Source organism: Pteropus vampyrus, unplaced genomic scaffold (genome assembly GCF_000151845.1).
Source record: "Pteropus vampyrus isolate Shadow unplaced genomic scaffold, Pvam_2.0 Scaffold47, whole genome shotgun sequence".
In the NCBI taxonomy this organism is placed as follows: domain Eukaryota; kingdom Metazoa; phylum Chordata; class Mammalia; order Chiroptera; family Pteropodidae; genus Pteropus; species Pteropus vampyrus.
The window spans coordinates 6,855,173-6,876,252 of record NW_011888828.1 but is presented as its reverse complement, the minus strand read 5'-3'; the positions used below and the strand labels follow the sequence as shown (position 1 = coordinate 6,876,252).

The following is a 21,080-nucleotide window of genomic DNA, read 5'->3' as shown; positions in this document are numbered from 1 at the left end:
CCTATACACCCAGTACAATCAGATCGCTCTTCCTTAACGACCACTTTTTAGCATGTTCTCTTGTTCGGCACATTTAAGAACTCTCTGTCACTTATAGATTCAAACTCAAACTCCTGAGCCCAGTAGTTCTGGCCTTCTGGAGACTTTTTATCTTTTCTCCCACTAATGCCTCATATTTTAATTCTCTACTTTAGGAGTACACAATCCTTGCTGAAACTCTTACCCTTTAATTTATTACATCATTAATCTGACAAATCATATGCTGCCCCATTTTGCTTGGTTACTATTTTATATATATGTCTTACATATCCCGCTAAATTGGAAGTTCCTTGAATAGAAGCAAAATAAGTTAACACTTTCCTATTTCTTGAGTGCTCTATACATGGCAGATACTTGGTAATTATTGGTTCATAATACGCATCATACATTGTTGCTCTAAAATGATGTCATTATATTTGTGGCTTTTTATGCTTTTTAGTAAAATTTTATGTTCATTCTCTCAAACTCAATTTGGCCAAAACAGCATTCTTGATTTTCCCCTCTCATCCTAACTTATTTTTCTCTGGCTAAGTAAATGATGCCACCAATTACCCAATGGCTCATGCCCCCAATCTAAAAGTCATCCTTGATTCCTTCCATATCCTATCCACCCATTGGTTCTGAGAGCTCTAATTTAAAAATATACCCATCACACATCCATTTCTCCCTACTGCACTGCTACACCATACTAGCCTCCAAGCTGGTCCCCTGGCTTTCTCTCAGGCCTTTCTAGTATCTATTCTCCACACAGTAGCCATGAGAATCATTTGTAAATATAAATCGGACAATACCACTTTCTCCTTTAAATCCCTCCAGTAGTTTCCTGTAACACTCAGAATAAAATCTGAATGCTTTACCACAGCCTACAGGGCTCTGAAGGTCCTGGCTACATTTCCACCTCCAAGTCATATTATTCATCCTGTCTGTCACTGAGCTCTGGACATCATGGTTGCTTTCCTGAGTCTAGAACACATCAGGCTTGTTCCTGCCTTGGAGCCCTTGAACATTCTGTTTCCATTGCCTAGAACATTCTGCCCCCACCCCAGAACTCTGCAGTCTAAATTAATCACCAGCCTGTGCACCCGACCACCTTCAACCATATCATATTGTTTACTTCATATCACTTATCTCTATCTTGATCATCTATTACTTGTTTATTGACAATCACACACAAAACTGGCTCTTGGCCAATTTTGCTCACTGTTATTTTTCTAAAACCTATAATAATCCCTGGTACATAGTAGGAGCTAAATAAATGACTTAAGTGAGTGAATTAATAAGTGACCTCAGTTGATATCTCCAACATTGTTATTAAGCAGGCAGTAAAAGTGTGATTATCCTCATTTTATGGACTGGGATACTGAGGTTCAAAATTACTAAATGCCTTTCCTCAAAGTCACATAGCAAGTTAGGGACAGGGTCAGAATGCAGTCTTTGGGCTTTAAGTGTTTTAGCTATCTTCCATGATGCTAAAATGTGGTTAGTTTTAGACTAATTCAAATGATCTTTAAAAATCATTAAATCCTCTTAATAAATATGGCAACACTTTTTATGGGAAAAAAAGACTAACAAAAAATATATCTGTTGTTAATTCAATTATCCTATCGAACTCAAAACAGAACAAGTGAAAAAGTGAAAAACTATATATATAGTTTTTTATTTCCTACACATTTTTAAAAGCATGTATTATACTCAGCTATTATTACTTGTATACATTTGGTAAGAAAAACTGCAAAAATTGAAGTACCCAATTGACAGCCTACATTACACACATGCATACAGATCTTACATCCTCCAATCCCTTCCATTTATCTCCCGACATAAATCTTTTAAATTCCTAGAAAATTGTCCATCCTAGAATCTTAAGATCAAGCATATGGGTATATTTTAATATTCTGTTATAAAATTCTTGAATGAACCACCTTCATAAAAACATTATCATTTTAAAAGATAATAATAATGTTAAGTGTTTTGATTTCCTTGTAAGATATAACACAAGCTCTTTTGTATATAGTTGCCACAGAAACAATAATGTTACTAGAGATACCCCATCAAAAGTAGAACCTTCAAAATATTTAAACGTACCCTTTTAAAAGCCATTCATTGATGGGTGTGATTGATAAAAGCTGAAGAAAAAGCCATATTGTTGCTGGGAAGAATGCAAGTGTAAAGATCTGAATGAAAAGATGCAGTCTTACATGCACCAAAGCACTGGTCAGCTCCTGCAAAAATGGACATGGAATAACAAAAGTAAGAAAACTATTTCTGAAGAGAGACTGCTACTAGCATAACATCACAGGAATTAGTTTTTTAAATTGAGATACAATCGACATAGAACACTGTATGAGTTTCAGCTATGTAACATGATGCGATATTTTTATATATTGCAAAATGATCACCATAATAAATTTAGTTAAAATCCATCAAGTTGAAGTTATTTTACAATTTTTTTACTATAAGCATATGCATGAGACAGACTTTAATTAAAGTTATTGAGGAAGATTATGAAGTTATTCATGAAGATTATGATTTTTATATAAAATTTCTAAACTATTCTAATTTCTTTTGAATACACAATACACAATAACAGTTCAGATTTGTAAAATTCTGGACCAAGACTAAGCTAACTACCTTTACACCAGAATAGATTTGAGGTTTATTGACACTATAAACAAACAAGTACGTTTAATTACATAAAAAATAATTTTGTTTAAAAATTTTAGCAGGACCTATCACATTTTAATTAAATATGATAATTCACCAAAACTAGTGAGGCCTCAGTTTGGCAAGATGTTACTGAATCTACACACAAATCACAATTTTTTAAACTGTTTTCCCCAACATTCTATAATTCACAATAGCTTTTTCCCCAAAATCTACTCACTAGATTTCTTTGTTAACATTTACTAGATATCAGCTATCTGCTATGCTCTGAACTTGCTACTTTATTTATGTTATCTCATTTAATCCTCATGACAACCCCATTAGGTAGATATTATTATCCGTATTTTACAGATGAGGAAATTGAGACTGAGAGCTACTATACAGTGAAGATCAGAATCAAACCCATTAAATCCACGCCTGCTTCTTCCCCTGTGCCATACTGCTGCCGCGAGAGGGAAATAATTCCCGCGAAACATGACAAACCAGACACACGTTATGAGTCTCACAGCTTAAAAAAAGATTCTAAGCTAGACTTTGGGGTTTAACTATGTACTAACAAGCATCTGCATTTGAATTTCTTTGACTTATGTGCTCACTCAGTGAAAATAAAACAAATACAGAAAGTAGTAGACAATTTATATAAAACATTCAGGCAGTCATTAAAGCATATTCAAAGATGCCAGAGATTCACTGGTTAGAAGCATAGCACTGTAGTGTTAGGAAGACATTCAAGAGATCCTCAGCCTCGAGACGTTAGGCATAGTTTATAGTTTAATAAACAGTAGGTTAACTCGGATTCATTCACTGATCACCACTTTCTGAGATCTGTCTCATTGGCTCTCACTGTTTTTATCTCCCTGTGTGAAGACACACAGCAGTTCCAGTTTGGTCAGAAAGTGTTCTTGATGACATCTAAGGAACTTCTGGCAATCTGGGTCTAATGGAGGGCAATTGGGAACACTGAGCAGACCAGAGGCCTTCTAGGTCCATGGATCAGAGCTAAGAGAAAAGGAGCCATTCTTATCCTGAATTGGAAGTTTCACTTCAAAAAACATGAATATCAGCAGTTCCAAGAACTCTTAGCAGTCTTGAAACCAAATCTCACTCAGGTATACTTAGAGGCATTCAGTAAATACCAATAAATATCAGTGTTTTTTATTTTTAAAAATTATAATAAAATGGTTAGCCGGAATATCATAATTAAGGCATTTACATATATATCTTAGATATATAAAACAGTATGAACTTTTCTGAAAAGTAATTTGGGAATATAGATCAAGGGCTATAATAAAATTTATATTCATGGATCCCAAAATTTTATGCTTAGGCATTTATCCTAAGGATATAAAAAATGATTACAAGCATTCATACATGGAATTGATCCTCACAGCATTACCTATTACGGTCAAATCTGGAAATGACTTAAACATCCAAAGATGAGAGACTAACTAAACAAACATAAGATGAAACCGTGTTAAGAGCTATTAAAAACCATGTTAAAACTGTCGACAAGGATGTAGGAGTACAGGGTCTCTTCCTCCTTAACCAATAAGACTGTAAATTGGCATAACCTATGGACAGCAACATGCAACTCATTTCTTCATTCAATAAATATTTATTTAGCACTGGCCGCCATTCCAAGGACTTGGAATATCTATCACAACTTAAACTACAGGTATCATTTGACCTAGCAATTCCACTTCTAGGAATTAACCCTTCACATATGCTCCCAACTGTGAAAAATGGCATATTTTTAGGTTATTCTTTGCATCTTGTTTCTAATAGCAAAACCTTATAAATTACCTAAATGTCCTTCAATAGAGGACTAGGAAAATACATCATGACACATTCACAAAATGGAATATTTTTCAGCATACAAAAAGAAACAGAGAATTCTTTATGTGTTGATATGAAATAATCCCCAAGATATATTTTTTGAGTAAAATAAGGTAAGGTGGTAAACAGTATAAAATACCTTAGTTTAAAGGGAGGATATTTATGTTTTCCATAGAATACCTCAGGAAAGGTACACAAAAACTGTTAGCGTTGGTTGTCTCCACAGAAGAGAACTAGTTATCTGGCAGAGGGGTAAAAAGAACACTTCTCATCATACATACTTTTGTACCTTTTGATTTATGTTCATAAAAGTAAACAAAATGTCAATTATCTTATTTTAAATGTACATAAAGACAAATTAAATAAAAATATTAAATTATATGAAAAATTATTATTATACAATGTCATAGAAAAATAAGATTATATATGTGTATATATACGTATATACATATGCAAGTACGTATATATACAGTTACATATATACAATTTAAAAAATAGATTTTCTATATGTAAAAAATATATTTAGAAAAAAAGACTAAAACACACACAGATGTTAATAGTTATTTTTATTCTTTCTAATCTTTCTTCAGTGAGGAAATACCACTTTTGTAATCATAAAAAGTTATAAAAAAATAAAATGTAGTTAGAGAATACCAGCTGACCTAACGAATGACAATTAGAAACAATTGATATTACATCAAAATAATGGAACAGTAAAGAACCCGGTGAAATGAATCATGAGAGCCTGCTGCTCTGGGTTATAAGGGGCCTCTTAACAACAGGGAAATAATAGACATGAAGTGTTTCTAAGAAAGATACTCAAGACTGTCACAAAAACCCAGTGTTATATAAGATCTTCTTCATATAACCTTAATAAGAAAATAAGGTAACACTGGAAAAGAAAAAGCAAGTAACACGAGGAAATCCAAAATAGTATTCTTCTATAAGTAAATGTAGAATTTAGGGCCACATACTGAAATAAATGCTATCATGAATAATTGAAAAATTGATCCTGCATGACATTTTGTTTATTCAACTTGTAATACAAGTCAAATTCAAAAAAACTTAAGGAGATACTCCACATACTGATTATACCAGAGTCTCACTGAAAGTATCAAGAATTGTTTAAAATTAGGGGCTCTGACTGGGATCTAGAAATATTTTCATCACATACCAATTTCCCTTCTAACCCTCATTTGGCCTTTATTTGATTCAGTTTCTGAGAGTCAGCTTCATAGCTCTGTGCTGGAAACAAGTAGCATGAGACCTGAGTTTAGAATTTACTATATTTACTTCTAAGCAAACAGGATTTTAAAAAGTAATCTGTTTAGAAAAATAAGGAAAAACCTGTATATTCTGCTCTACTCAGGACCCTTTGGGGTCCTGAGCACAGTGCCATGTCATCATAGCCACTTGATAGATGTTTGTTTAAATGGTGTGTTAAGTGACAAATCCTTTGAAACTGTATGTTTGAAGTTAGCTAAATACAAAATATATATCAAAGATGATCTTATTTCACTTTAGTACAACAAAATTTCAGAAACCATTTCAACGGGTATTTTAGAAGATTTAGCACTAAATCTTTATAGCATGAAGTTTTAAGTTATTTATAATTTCAATAAGTGAGCAAAACAAATTTTAGAATACACATCAATGTATTTTATAATTACATCAATATATGGGTAATAGTACATGAAATGTCGATATGAATCAAACTCAAATGGAACCACTGTAAATGCTCAAATAAACTCAAGTCAATAATAATTTACTGTCTCCTGTGTGCAAAAATGCGCTAGGACCTAACAGGATATGAAAACGGTAGTCCCAGCTGAAATTAATTTAAGATTATTAACTAGAAAACAAATAAAAACAAGATTGCTACCTTCTAATTTACAACTGTTCAGTTGCCCAGGAAATTAGCAGGGCTTAGAGATAGTTTAACATTACACAATGATGCAATCTAGGGCATCTTAAGTTAAATGGATCTTGAAAATGACTTAATGTATTAGTTTCAAAAGGGCCTTTCATGGAGAAAATTGCTGTGATGGCTACTTAGATACTGTAAGAAAGCACAGAATCAAGGCATTTCAGCATTAGATCCAAATTAGTTGGATGACTCTGAAGGTTTTCCTAGGTGCTTAAGGAAGAATTCAGTCCTTAGAGAAATGCTGATAGCTGTGACATTCCTTCTTCAGCTCCTGCATCCTATGAAGTTGGCTGCTTTACAGAATAGCATTAAGAAGCTAAGGAGAGAATCAATTCTCTTGCCAGATTTCCCATGGCATAAGTAACAGCTATAGCCATTAAGCAGCCACCAGGGGATGTAGTTAGAGCAACACCCCAAGTAGAGGACTTGAGTAAGGCAGCTGCTCCACCAAGAGCATTAGCCAAGGCCAGCAGGAAGACCTTCAAGGATGATCAGACCAGCACCACAGGAGTAGCAAGTATCTTTGTCTACCATTGTATCTCACCTTTGAGAACCAACAGCACTCTGGTGTTGATGGGAAAAGACTGTGCCCTCTAAGCACTAATCATAGCCCTTTGATATCAATATAATTTCTAAAAACTGGAATTTGACATATTTAGGAATTCCTATCCATGGCAGTTATTTTCAGAAGACCAATAATCAGCAAGAATATTTAGAATTCTTGAGACACAATTTATCTGTCACAGACACTACACATGCATCCCATCTATACGGAAATGCCCTCAATAAAAAGATTTATACCAACCTGATAACTACAAATACATAAATTTAGTAAAACCATATTTTTTCCATGATGATAAAAAAAGAAGGTAACTAAATTTAGTCTTCTTTCAAAGCACATTTAAAAGAAAGAAACTTTAAATAAAGGCAAGATAGGATGCAGAAATAGAATTTTAAATTTTAAAACCATTTCCAAAAAAAAAAAAATCTTTCTTATATAGTAAGATATCCCTATCTGTATAAGAATAAGCATTTTCGAATGAATGACAACTTTTAAAACTCTATGTAATTTCTTCAAAAGGAAATGGGGATTTTCTGCTCTTTTTTCTTCCATTATAAGTCAAAAGGAAATCATAAATTCTATTCATTCTTATCTCAAATGTAAAAATGTCTGGATTTCTTTAATTACAAGGAATCCCATGTTCAGTGACATTTGGATTAGTAAATAACATTACCTGTATGTCTTCATGATAGATTTTGACTTAGTATGAAAAATACCAATATTTCTCTTAAAAAATCTATTAATAGATATACTAACAAAGAATATACTTTGAGCAGCGTGAGTCCTGGGAACAAAAGATGATCCACAAAGTTATGGAAACGATCTAAACATCAACAGCTTAAATGTGCCACAGCAGTTACCACCATAACCTGAGGAAGACCTGAACTAGATGCTTCACCTCAGTTGCCATATTAAAAACTTACTCATTATAACATCCCCAGGGGCCATGCTGCTCAACTATAGGGTTTCTATATTATGTAGGTACAAAACACAAGTCTTCTGCCTGAAGTCCAAATGATCTTGTTATAGTGAAGCCTTCAGACTATAGCTACACATGGCTTCACAAAAGGATTCTGATCTTTCAAAATATTAAGTACAGACTAAATTTTTCTCCTCGCTTTTCATGTGCCCCACAGGTGACAGTACCTCTGTTTTTAATGATAGTCCACTGTTAAAGAATATTGTTGCAACAGCAATGTAGGAGACAGTTATTTCTGGCTTCAGTGGTCCTAAAGAGAGAGAAATGAGTTACTGTTAGAATTTCCAGTAGATAGCTGGGTATAAAAGACAAATTCATTGGAGAAGGGCAAATGGTACTCTAAATCTTAGTGTTGGTCATAGTAGACTACTGTCTTAACAGGGTTAAGCATTTGCTGTGATGCAGTCGAATTCCAGAGAGGAGTTTCCAGAAGGCAAAGACCATGGCTGTCCAGCTCAGCAGTCTCCTTAGACCAGAAGAATAAAAAGAAACTCAAAAATAAACTCTGCTCTCACGTCAACATCCTTCAAGATAGGTCTTCATTATATCTTCCACAGTATCAGTGCCTATATAACAAATAAAATTCCCTAAACCAAAAGGAGAGAATCAATGGGAGAAGTTCCCTTCTCTTTAGCAAATATTATTTTATTTCTTCTAGGATACCAGAAACAAAAGCATGTATTCATGCATACATTCAGTTCTCTCCAAGAGTATTCGATCTACAAATATTTACTGAGCACTTAACTATGTGATTAAGATAATGTAGATAGAGTTATAGAGTACCTAACAATATGCTGTTAAAACTATAATTATTATGAAATTGTGCCTGGCCCTGGGCATACTATAGTGAACCAGACAGGCTGGATCTTTGTCCTCCAGAAAATCCTCTCTGGAGTTAGGCTGGCATCATCCCAGATGCATTAACGTTATGAGTACAATAGGAGCAATCCTAACATTTATCTATTTTTGTGGCTTGTACACAATTGGCTTAAAGATCTAATGTGCTAACCACCGAACAGCATTCTTATAAAAGATATAGTTCTGAAAAAATGCCATTTTATACCTACATACGAGTAATTCTCCAGCAACAGCATTTTTATCCCCCATTGACATTTGGCAATGTATAGAAAGTTCTTGGTTGTTATAACTCAGGGGGCAGGGGGTGCGACTGGCATCTAGAAGATCAGGAATTCCGCTACATGTCCTAGAAGGCAGAGGAAAGCTGTCCCCACCGCAAAGAATTATCACGTCCAAAAGGTCAGTGGTACCAAGGTTGAGAAACCCTGGCAAACACAAACAGTTTAAAATCTGAGATCGTCTCATATTTGACATTCTATTCAACCTTCTTGTGCTGGGCTGCATAGTATCCCCCAAAATTCATGTCCACCCAGAACCTGCGAATGTGATCTTATCTGGAAACAGGGTCTTTACAAATATAATCAAATTGAGATGAGTTCTTCTTGGATTAGGGTGGGGCCTGATCCGATGACTGTGTTCTTATAAGAAGAAGGAAATTTGGACACTGTCACATGCAGAGGAAACATGCTCATGTGAAGGCAGAGGCAGAGAAAGGGGTTTTATCACCAAGGAACGCTGATAGCCAGCAGCTACCACAAGCTAGAAGAAGCAAGGAAAGAATCCTTCCTTCAGTAGAACATGGCTCTCTTGACATCTTGATCAGACTTTAGCCTCCAGAACTGTGAGAAAATAAATTTCTGTTGTTTTAAGTTGCCCAGTTTGCGGTAATTTGTTGTGGCAGTCCTAAGAAACTAAGAAGCCCTTTAAGCAAAATAACAGGATGTATTCGTGGCTCCTCTGTTCCTTGTAACTCTCCACCATACCTACAGATATTTCTCAATTCTAAGCTCAGGAAAAATGACCATTCATTCAGTCAACAAATATTTACTGAGCAGCTACTATATCTTAGGCATTTGTAGTATATCAGTAGATAAAAGAAATGAAGATCAAATTCTCTTATGTTCCAGGCCCTCCTACATGAGACCTTTTAAAATGGTAGGAGGAATTCATTCTAATTTGGAGAAACCTAAAGCCCCTTTGAGACACATCACTGAAATGCTAATAGACCACTCAACTCGTGAATGTGGAACTAGAAGTCACCTAGGGCTGCAATAAAAACTCGGTGAATATTTGCAATGAGGTGAAAGTTGAAACTACAATAAAAAAATGATATCTGGCCCTCTCCAAGGTAACGATTATATCCTCCTCCTTACCAAAATAACCAGATCTAGATCTTAAGATGACTATAAGGCTAAAGTGGAAATATAAGTTTTAATTTTTCCTTTAAACAAAAGCAAAAATAAATGTTTATCATTGAAAATGAAATGAGGTAGCAAAATCAAAAGACAAATTGGCTATAAAAAAATGAAGCAATTTCGGAGCTCCAAAACTCATCCTTTTTAATGGCCCAGGGTGGGGACAGGGGAGGGGGGTGATCTGGAACACTTAAGAATGGAAGGAATTATTGCCATTTCATAAAATCTATTCATCACTAAAGTAAACTTCACTTCTAAAACTAATCTAAGATATTCTTGCTAATATACTTAAGTTTATAGCATGTTTCTGATTATGATTTTTTTTTAATGGAAAAACAAGGCAGTTTCCTTCTTAGGATTTATGTGTTATTACTGGGAATAATTTAAGATGCAGGTAGAAATGAGAAACTTATTCTATACCTCCAAAAAAGTAAACCTTTCTCTTCCTGAGAATGACTAGCGCGGGGTTGAACTACAGTAAACTCTAATGTGTGCATAGTTCAAGGGCTTCTCTGGGTCACAGTGGGACAGATTATTGACATCTCAGAATCTATATACATTTACATCTACTGTGGCTCTTTATTTTCAACCTTCTTCTATATATTTAAAAATTAAATGTAACTGAGTAAAAAACCCCGTGAATTAATAATTAAATTACCTAAGCTAGTACCCATTATACTTTTTACCATTTGGAAAGTCATTCGACATCTTTAATTTTAGGATTCCCACATTTAAAAATTCCCTACCATACATAACTCACCTTTTTTAAAGGGAGGTTCAGATCATAGGTTGATACTTTAAGAGAAGTCTTACACTAAAAAATAAGAGTGTATTCTTTAAGGTATTGACCCAGGTAAAGGTGAAGTAAGCATCTTAACAAATTGAAGACTACCAAAACTTTTCCTACTTAAAAAAATAAGATTACAGAATCCATCTCACATATGTTACTGGAGGAAAGCCTTAGGGAAGTGATTCAGCATTCCACAACCCTCTTTCCACAGAGCACCCCTGGAATGTAAGATAAAAGGTATTTTACCAAACCCAGGCCCTGCTGATCTAAACTTAAAGATCATACAACCGCCTGTAACAATTTCACCTTAACGTGGAGCAAATAAAAGATCTAACACCGGAAGCTATAAAGTGTACTAGTGAAGCTAGTAAAGTGTGCATTCCAGATCACCAGAGACACTCCCTAACTTTCTTAGTACCCAGCTAACTGCAGGAACAGGGAGTACTCATTTGACAGAAACTGAAACATCAATGTTCACAAGCTTCCCAAAAGCTCAAAGAGAGGCTGTGTCAAAGAAGAAGCTGGTACCTTCAGGGAGAGAAACCTCCACAAATAACAGCTTTATTCTCAATGATATATCCTGCATATTTTGTACTAAGTTGAATATAGAAGAGGAAAAAAAACATAAACAAAAAGTTTTAATCCCTACAAACTTTGTTCAAGTAATTCCTTCTAAATGTTCCCTGAAGCTGCTTATAAATGAAGGTATTGAAGGTAGACAGTAGAAGGAACAACTGTTCTTCTGAGCAATCATTTCATTCATTTCCATCATGTTTTAACAACAAAGCACAAATAATTTCAAATATCCTCCTGAGCACTTCCTAACATAAATAGATTGTGTGTGCTCACTTCTCTCCTTATCTGTCCCTGTTGTATGATTGATGTAGTAAACCTGTCAATACACATGGAAACTGACAAACAAGGCCAAAAAGACAATGAATTGAAGAAATTCAGTTAATGTTTACGAAAAGTGGGGCATGATTGTCTAAGGGATGGCGGGGGCATAAAAGGTATTGATATTTCCAGTCATTTCCACCTATGCCCATTCCCACATGACAAGGCTCCCACTATTCAGATATTTGAGCATGATTTTGGTTCGCCTACATTCCTTTGCCAAAATACACACTAAACGTAGTCTAACACAGCCTGTCTGTTAGGCTGCTAAGTGAAGCAACTGAGTCCCAACAGCACACGGAAGTGGTGTTGTCCTGTAATGAAAATGTGCAACGTGTCAGTCAGCTTGGGAGTTTCTGGAGCAGCAGCAACTGCTACAAATCATCACTCTCCAACATGTGGGCCACAATATCTGAGTCGGAGGAGGAAGAAGTGTTCCTTGTTCTTTTTCTTCCCCCGCTTTTTTTTTTTTTTTTTTTTACGGCGGGGGGCGGAGGGTCGGAAATAGACAAGGTAATGGTGTCTACTCCAAGACAGATAGATAAGGACCTCTAGGAAGCCTAGCATCCCGTGGGACAGGATGTTAGTTTCAGGGTAAGAGAAATAAGTTTCATTCTCAGCAACCGGACTCCTCGATACTAAAGATACTCACCGATTATTCGCGGCAGAGGTAACCCGCGTTCTAAATCCTTTGCCCCATTCCTAATTACAAATCCTCTCCGGGGCTGGCAAATTAAAAAACCAGCGAAAGGGCCAAAAGACACTCTGGGCTGATCGTGCTCCTGAGAGAGGCAGACCCTTCCCAATTACGGTCTCCTCTCCTTTCCAAGACTCGAAAATTAGTTCTGAAGTGGGAATCGCGGTGGAGCGTGCGAAGGAGTAGACTTACCCCCATTCACCCCTATGGACGGCTCCAGCTTAGCTCCGGCGATCGCCAGCACTATTCCAATCATGAACCATTCTTTCCTCATTCTCTCCAGCAGCCTCATGTTTGTTAGGGTGGGTGGGTTTTGTTTATTTGTTTGGCTTTTTTTCTTTTTAAGCTGCGATCGCTTATTCCCCAGGGCGTCTCCACACTTTCCACGGTCTCTCTTGACATGCAGCAGAGCAAGTCAAATTGCTACTTGTAAAGTGAAGACCGAGGGGTTGCTCAGACGGCTTCGAGGAGGGCTGGGAGTAGTAGTATCCAGTGACAGGAAAGCCTCACTGAGCGCCGCCATCACTACCACGCACCTCCTAATAGACGCACACACGACCAGAGCCAGGCCAGCCTGCGCTGGAGATCGGGAAAAGGAGTCTGGCCGCCGGGTGGGGCTGATGGACTCGCCGCTTGCAGACCTGCAGACCTTAAGAATGACTGGGACAGGGAGGAGCGTGAGGGGCCACAGACACCTAGCTTCATCAAGGGTTCCTCTTTGACATACCTTTAGGCACAAGCGTCCGCGCCCCTGGAGCACATCTATGGACAGGCTCTCTTTGGCTTCTACACGAGACTGCGGGAAGGGCTAGCATGTACTTCGGGCAGGGACTTCTCTGTCGACAGCTGCGGCGGCGAGGTGCAGAGGTTTTTTTCTTTTAAAAAAAAAAATTTTTTTATGCGCGCTTCTTCGAGGCATTACGACGCTTCCCCGACGCCCGCGTTGACGTGTGCGCGGGGGGGAAGGGGAGGTCACTCTCAGTCTCCTAGTTCCCCGCCAGAGCCGTTGGAGTTAGAAGTGCTCCGAGATCCGCACGGAAAAGCGACTTCCTCGCGGGGAGAGCTTTAGCTGCGGAGATGGGTTGAAAATTGGGCGCCGAGCAACGCCTAAGCCCACAGGACCCCTGCCCTCCAGCGTCCCCTGTAGCCCGCGAGGCCAGGCAGGACTCGCTCTGCCCCGAGCCGCCTCACTTACACCTGCCGGGAGTGGGGAGGACTCTGCGAGGGTTCATACCCCCACTGGGAGGTGAGAATCAAACCTTCCTTCGGGGCGGTGGGTGAGTGCTCAAGCTTGACCGGCAGAGCTTGCCCACCCAAGCAGCAGGACCACTGTGGGAAGGGGTCAGGGACCCCGAGGCAAAAATGAGGGGCTGGCTGAGTAGAGTGGGGCTCCAGCCTTCCATTGCCCCATGTGCTAGATTCTGCTCGGCCCCTAGTTTCTCCTTTCAAACGTTTTCTGGCAAGCGGTGACATTGATAGTTTAATGAATGAACTTCCCCATTATGCACCCAAATAAAATACTGCGTGACATTTTGGAAATAGTCTGATATCTAATAGTTAAATGTTTAACTATGGAACTTAAGGTTTGGAAGGGACTTCTGAGATTGTTCAATGATGCCACACCTTAATTCCGAGAATACTGAAAGATTGAAAAAGACATCCTCTATTAATTTAGCTTTATCTTGATGACACAACTTGTCCAAAAACTAAGCAGGTTTATGCAGTCGTGCTCCCAGTTGAAGGTTACACAGTACGAGTGTCATCTAATTATCTATCAGGTAGAATAACAAAAGTGAATCTCAAGATAAAAAGAACTTAATAGGGAAACACAGATGACATTAAATAGCCTGAAAAGAGAAAACACATGAGGTATGATAAAATCTGATGTTAATTATCAGATAGTCAAAAAATAAGTGGAGATACATGAAAGATAGTTTACAACACAATTATCTTCTTAGAGTAATTTCTCACTTGGTTAAAGAATCATACATCTCAGTCATTGAAGGTGTGTTCTTGTATTAAAAGATCATTAAACATTATGCTTACAGAAATTGAGCCAGTTTAACTTTATGGCTGTTCACATATTTACTAAGAACTCTTTGATCTGCTTATAGCAGAATCTAATTCATGGAAAAGTTTTGTTGTCAATGGTAATTAAAGGAAAACAATGCAGTGCACTGTGACTTCTGTTATAAGGCCCTATTAGCTTCCCATAGCTGCTATAACAAACACCTATAACTAGATGCCTTAAAATAACAGAAATGTATTCTCTGTAGTTCTGAAAGCCAGAAGTCCAAAATTAAAGTACTGGCAAGGCTGTCCTTCCTCTGGAGGCTCCAGGAAGAGACTTCTTTCCCTGCCTATTCCAGCTTCTGGTCGTTGTCTGCATAACTTGGCTTGCTTTGTATGGCCACATGGTTCCACTCTCTGCCTATTTCACATTGCCTCCTCCTCTTCTGTCTGTTTCTTTGTCTTTTCTCTGTTTCTCTATTATAAAGACATTTGTCATTGGACTTAGGGCCCACCCAGATCATCCAAAATTATCTCATTTTAAGATCCTTAATTTATCTGCAAATATCCTTTTTCCAAATTAGGAATAGTGTTTCCCAGATATTCATGTCTATCTGGAACCTCAGAATGTGACCGTATTTGGAAATCAAGTCTTAAAGATATGATTAGTTAAGATGAGGTCATACTGGATTAAGATGAGTCCTAAATCCAACAATTAGTGTCCTTATGAGAAGGTCATGTAAAGACTCGCAAAAGAGACAGGAAGAAGAGAAAGTCATGTGAAGCTTGAAGCAGAGACTGGAGTGATAGGTCTACAAGCCAAAGAATGACAAGGATTCAGCTTGGAAACCACCACCAGAAGCTGAGAGAGAGGTATGGAACAGCTTTTCCCTAGGAGCCTCCAAAAGGAGCCAACCCTGATGACACCTTGACTTTAGAATTTTGGCCTCCTGAACTATGGGATAATAAATTTGTTGTTGTAAGCCATCCAGTTGGTATTTTGTAAACGCAACCCTAGGAAACTAATACGGTACCATTCACAGATTCCAGAGATCCTACGTGGACCTATTTTTGGTGCGGCCATCATTCAACCCACTACAAGGCCCTTCCTGCCTTCTCGTTTATCCGTTACTCTCTTTCTTCAATAATTCTATCACTCTTCTATTTTTTCCTGTCCATTTTTTTCTTTCCCCTGCCTCATCACCTCGATTTTTTCTTGTTACCCCTGCCACTATACCTGACATCCCAGCCAAACTGTATAAGTGAAAGCATGCTTCTCTAAAAGACATATGATGCTCTTCATTCAATAAATATTATACTTGTTTATTGAACAAATATTTAATGTGCCTCTACACTGTGCCAGGCATGTGTCAGTGATTTGTATTCAGTTCTGAACAAAAAAGACACAAAACCTGCCCCCAGGAGCTTATAATCTTGTAGAGGAGACAGATAAAAACAAATATATAATTACAAATTGAGATAGGAAAAGAATAGGATGTCGTGAATAATCTAGATTGGGGAAGGCCTCCTTGAGATCTGAAAGATGACAGGCAAGTGGGAGAAAGTTACTGCTCAGCAAAGAAGAGCCTGACACCTTGGAATTCAAAGGCCAAGGTAGCTAGACTGACTAGTTAGTGAAGGGTCAGTGAAGGGACAGCGAAGGAAGAAGGGCGGAGAGCTAGGCAGGGCACAGATCGTGTGGGACCTCTCATGTTGTGGTAAAGGGTTTCGATTTTATTAAATACTATAAGAAGCCACTGAAGGATTTTAAACTAGCTAGTGATGACATGTCTAGTTTTGCTTGAGAGATTACTTTAGAAGCAGTCTCAACAAATAGTTCAGGAAGAAGTACTAAGTCAATGGAGCTGGAAAAGGCGATTAGTGTAAGAACTGTTAAACAGGAAGAATCAAAAATAAATGACCAATCATCTTTAGGGGAAATGTGAAGTAGTCTAAAATGACTCCCGGAATCTGTCCGATAAGTGCCAGTACCATCCGCTCAGCCAGGGAATCTTTACAAAGTAGATTGGGGGAGGAGATTATAAAGTCAGTTTATATCTTGTGTTCAAGGCCAATGGGACATGTAAATAAGTATGTCCAGGAGGCAGATAGAATGGAGGCTTGAGCTCATGAAAACAGAGCTTCTGTAGCTCTGGGGTTCTTCAACAACAGATAATGGAAAACATAGGCATTAATGTGGCAAATATTTACTTTTAAGTTCTTACTTTGGTTAGTCAATCACTTTGAGTGTGGCTCATTTACAATATTTATGAATGTTTACTATGTTCCAAGAACACAGGTCTATCTTCTGATTGCTCTCATGGACTTTATGTTTAATAAATGGAGATAGGAATTCTATCTCACTGACCTGTTGAAAAGACTCAGTGGGATAGTGTATGTGCATTGCTTTGCGTAGAACAAATGCTCAGTTATTTATTCAACCGTTATTTATTGAACAAAAGCATTATTCTAGATATTGGGGTTACAAGGGAAAATGAAAGACAAGATTGTAGCTTTCCTTGTGTGGTCCAATAATGACATTAAAAAAGAAGTACTGCTAAGTGCCATGATAAAAATAAAAAAGGTCACGTGATAGAGTAACAAGAAGGCTACTTTAAGTGGTCTGGGAAAGTCCGATAATATTTAATATGTTCACCACACTATGCCTGGACGCAATAGGTGTTGTGCTTGTGAGAGAGCCTCCCTGAGTTTGGTCAGCTCTAGAATGCTGACAGGGTCAGACTTCTGAGCCTGTGAAATTGGGAAACAGCCCTTGAATGGCAGTGAACCCACCACAGTAAATATCTTCTTAGTGGCTAGCCAGGTGGTCTTCTTCTGGTAACTTCCCAGCCATATTTGGCCGTTCAAACAACAAGAAGTATTCTTTTCCTCATTTTACAGATATGAAAATGAAGAGAAGGTAAAAGTTTTGCCCATGACCAATAAGTGACAGAATCAGTCTTCATACCTAGGTAAGCTTGACCTCAGAACCTCGGGTAGTGGAATCCCAGGCGGTATATCTTAGTGATTAAGAGTTTATTTTCAACTATCCAACTACCCAGGTTAAAATACCAAGTCTACTACTTACTGCAATACCCAAGTGACTCTGGGAAAGTCACTTGACATGGCCTCAGTTTCCACATCTGAAAATGGGGGATAATTGTGGGCTATTATGATGAGTAAATATATCAGAAACATAACCAGTGTCAAAAATGTGGTGATATTGCTTCTCTTACATCTTTGGTGAAAGCTTTTCCTGCTCTCTTGAGCCAGAAATAATCTTTCCCTCTTGTGTGTTTCCTCCTTCGTTGTAGTTACCATAAAGTTATTTGTGTACGTACTTTCCTCTGACTAGATCAGAAGCTTCTCAGGAATAAGAGTTGTGAGTTTTTTCATTTTACTGTCTTGCACACCAGCTAACATAGTACCATGAGATAGAACAAATATTTGATAAATGATTATTGGCTCAAATGTTGATATAGAATCAGAGGGTACAAAGTAGAGAAAAAAAACAACAGTATCTTATGTTACGGTGGGTGATACAGAAGGTGAGTTTTTTCATTTTTTAACTGTACTCACGGTCTAGACAGTTATAAGGTATCCTAGATGATGGTGGCTGTTGCAAAGTAATAGGTGTCGCAGGATGGAAGTGCAGTCATACGTGGAAGCTATGCGAGGTCAGGAGTCCAAAAAATCTGGTTCTAGCCATGACCCTGCTCTCATCAGCTGAGACCTTCAGATGAGTCACTTATCTTCTTTACCAATTCAAAAGGACTCACATAATAAATAAACCTGGCATGGTTATACGTTCAGGTTCCTCCTTACTACCCAATCAGGACCTGGCTGGTAAACTCAGAAGCATCATGTTAGTGGAAGTGCTTAAGAAATGTGGGATTTGGAATCATTTTAGTCATTTATTCAAATAATTCAACAAATATGAAACTGCTTTCAAATTTAGGCAGTATCATTCACTGGCCATTTACTTTTGGCAAATAATGTAACCTCTCTATGACTTAGTTTCGTCATCAGTAAAAAAGTGCCTCATGGAGTTATGTCCCCAAAATGCCTTCGTCAGGTATTTACCTGGCAAGGAGCACATGTTTAAAAATGGACGGTAGTGATGGGAATTATTGTCGGTAATGTTTGCGTAGTTGTTCTTTTTGTTATTACACCATGTGTCAGAAGTTAAAATTTCCCTGGATCAATTTACTTGTTTCAGTTCTATGTCACACTGTCAATTTACTTATTTGGTAGCATATATCCTGAGTGTTTGGCATGTTTGGAGTCATATATGCATGAGTGTTTAGTGTTATACAGAGTATACAGAGTAACAAAGTACATACCAGACACCTGAGTCTCTGAACCTGATACATATCTCATATGATGTGAGTCATAGATTAAAAAAAAAAAAAAAAAGGGAAACGTTTAACATTTAGTCTCTATTAATTCTTTGGTTCAAAATCAAACAAGTAGTTGTTTCTGTATGTTTCACGTTGGCTGCTTATGCTGCAATAATTTATCCAAACCTTACCAACACTTTCATGTCCTCACGATGCTTCTAATTCAGTCTACTCCCACAGACTCCATCGAGAACTTCTTCAGCCTTAGCATGGCCCTATAAGGAGATTGGAAGTCAGAACTCAATTCATACAAGTTAAATAAAAGCCACCAGACAGTGCCTAGAAACATAATTTAGATGGTAGTGTTTGGTTCAATAATCAAGCCAAGTAATTTATTACTGGTGGATAATTTGTGAAAATTACATAGGGCATGGTAATATTTTATATTTTTTCTTTAAGTAGTTAAATAAGTCGTTCATATTCTTTTTAATCACTTAAAGTAATTACAAATTAAATGAAAACATCCATAAGGACATAATCATTGGCATGTCATGTAATCTTCGAACAAACACATATTTAAGAGCAACTGTTTTGATCAGAGAATGCTTTTTATACTAGTGAATATTGTTAGCTCCAAAATGTTACCATGAAAGGAAATGCTGACTTATTTTTCTGTATTCTAAAGATAGCAAAGATAAAGATATATAATGGCCTTGCCAATTACAACAATATACTACCCATAAATACATAATTTGAAAACATATTGTAGCTAGCTAGCTAATTTCCAAAATAAATATCTGGTAGTCTGTTTCTCTTGGCATTGCTAAAATGCGTTAAGGAGACAGAGTACTACTTTCTTCTTTGATATTGGCTCTCCTTAGAACAACTCACAGACTAATATTAAATAGTTATGAAAATTCCAACTCAAATAGAGGAAGCCATGTCTTACATTAGACTAGGAATATAACCACTTCTCTTTTCTCTGCATGGGAATTTAGGTACTCAGCTTCTACTGTATTTGTGTTAATGAGAGTTATGCATGTAGATTCCTTCAATTCAAATGCGATTATTCTCTCTTTACATTGATAGCAACTGGGTTTGTCAGCATGGAAGATATAATGCGACTTTCTTTCTTTAACCTATAGTGGGTGAACGTACCTCTCTCGTGGTTTGTGGAAACTCTCCATCTAATAGTTTCTCAGTCTCTTAAGTGGAAATCTGTCTCAGGAAATTAAGGACAAAGAGGAGAGTAGACAGCAGTGGATGATAAGCTATTGGGAGGCACAGTAAATAATGGAGGGAAATGCAGCCCGAGAGAGAGGGATCATTTAAGGCTATTAGATGACAAATCCACTTCAATGCAGTTATTATACCTGTAAATATAGAAAAATGATAATGTTGACAACTCTTCATCACACAATCTGTGTCATTAATAAATGATGAAGGATAGAAAGAGGAAAAGAAATAAAGCCAACACTGTGCATAACAATATCACAGAAGCACTTGGAAAAACTAGCTAAGCTAAAAACAAAGATATAACTTGACACCATTAATGAAGAATGACTGAGATAAAAAGGGAAAAATCAAAAGCATGTATGTGTGGAAAATAGCATGAATAATATAGGTTTTGTTGTTTAAAATAAATGAAATATGTAACTTTACTGTACATTATCAGAAAAAAATTAATATGTAATTACCTGTGTAATTTCTTTTACATGTTGCTTTCTGGGGAAAGGATAGATGCCTGTCTTCCTCTAGGGCAGGTCGAAGATCATTCACAGAGTGGCTGCCCACTTCATATTCCTGAGAGAAATGCCAAACACATTAAAATTCTCCAGAAGGCATTTTTTTCTCCTCTTGGAAAAGTACTATAGCTAGCTATCTGATTGTTGTCTAAGATGGGGCATCAGCTAGAGTTGCAAGTCCAATTTAAGAAAGAGCAAAGATCTACAAGAAATTGGGGGAGCCTTCTGTCTCTGTGATTTGAAGACTTACGTACATGGTGCACGTTTGAAAGAATAAACTTGTTTGATTGATTTAAGGGCTGTGTAATTAGAATGGGTAGAGGG

The 21,080-nt window shown here is 37.2% G+C and overlaps 1 protein-coding gene and 1 long non-coding RNA gene across 13 annotated transcripts in view; one reads left to right on the top strand and one right to left on the bottom strand.

The window, feature by feature from the left end:
- Window positions 1-13,168, bottom strand: part of SLC10A7 (solute carrier family 10 member 7) — a 212,761-nt gene extending 199,593 nt beyond the window's left edge. For 5 of the 12 annotated variants that reach the window (XM_011359411.2, XM_023530223.1, XM_023530224.1 and 2 more), the window contains exons 1-3: window positions 12,854-13,168; window positions 8,175-8,257; window positions 2,125-2,261 (exon numbers count right to left, since the gene is read on the bottom strand). In XM_011359411.2, coding sequence (XP_011357713.1) covers window positions 2,125-2,261; window positions 8,175-8,257; window positions 12,854-12,953 — 320 coding nt within the window. In that variant the 5' untranslated portion in view covers window positions 12,954-13,168. The remainder of the gene's footprint in view (window positions 1-2,124; window positions 2,262-8,174; window positions 8,258-12,853) is intronic. The other 7 variants (XM_023530227.1, XM_023530228.1, XM_023530229.1 and 4 more) reach the window with 4 other exon arrangements.
- Window positions 13,169-13,285: 117 nt separating this feature from the next.
- The window catches only part of LOC111739124, a 42,700-nt gene continuing 34,905 nt past the window's right edge, over window positions 13,286-21,080 (top strand). Inside the window, exons 1-2 of the long non-coding RNA XR_002780120.1 lie at window positions 13,286-13,907; window positions 17,573-17,643. This is a non-coding gene — a long non-coding RNA (uncharacterized LOC111739124). The remainder of the gene's footprint in view (window positions 13,908-17,572; window positions 17,644-21,080) is intronic.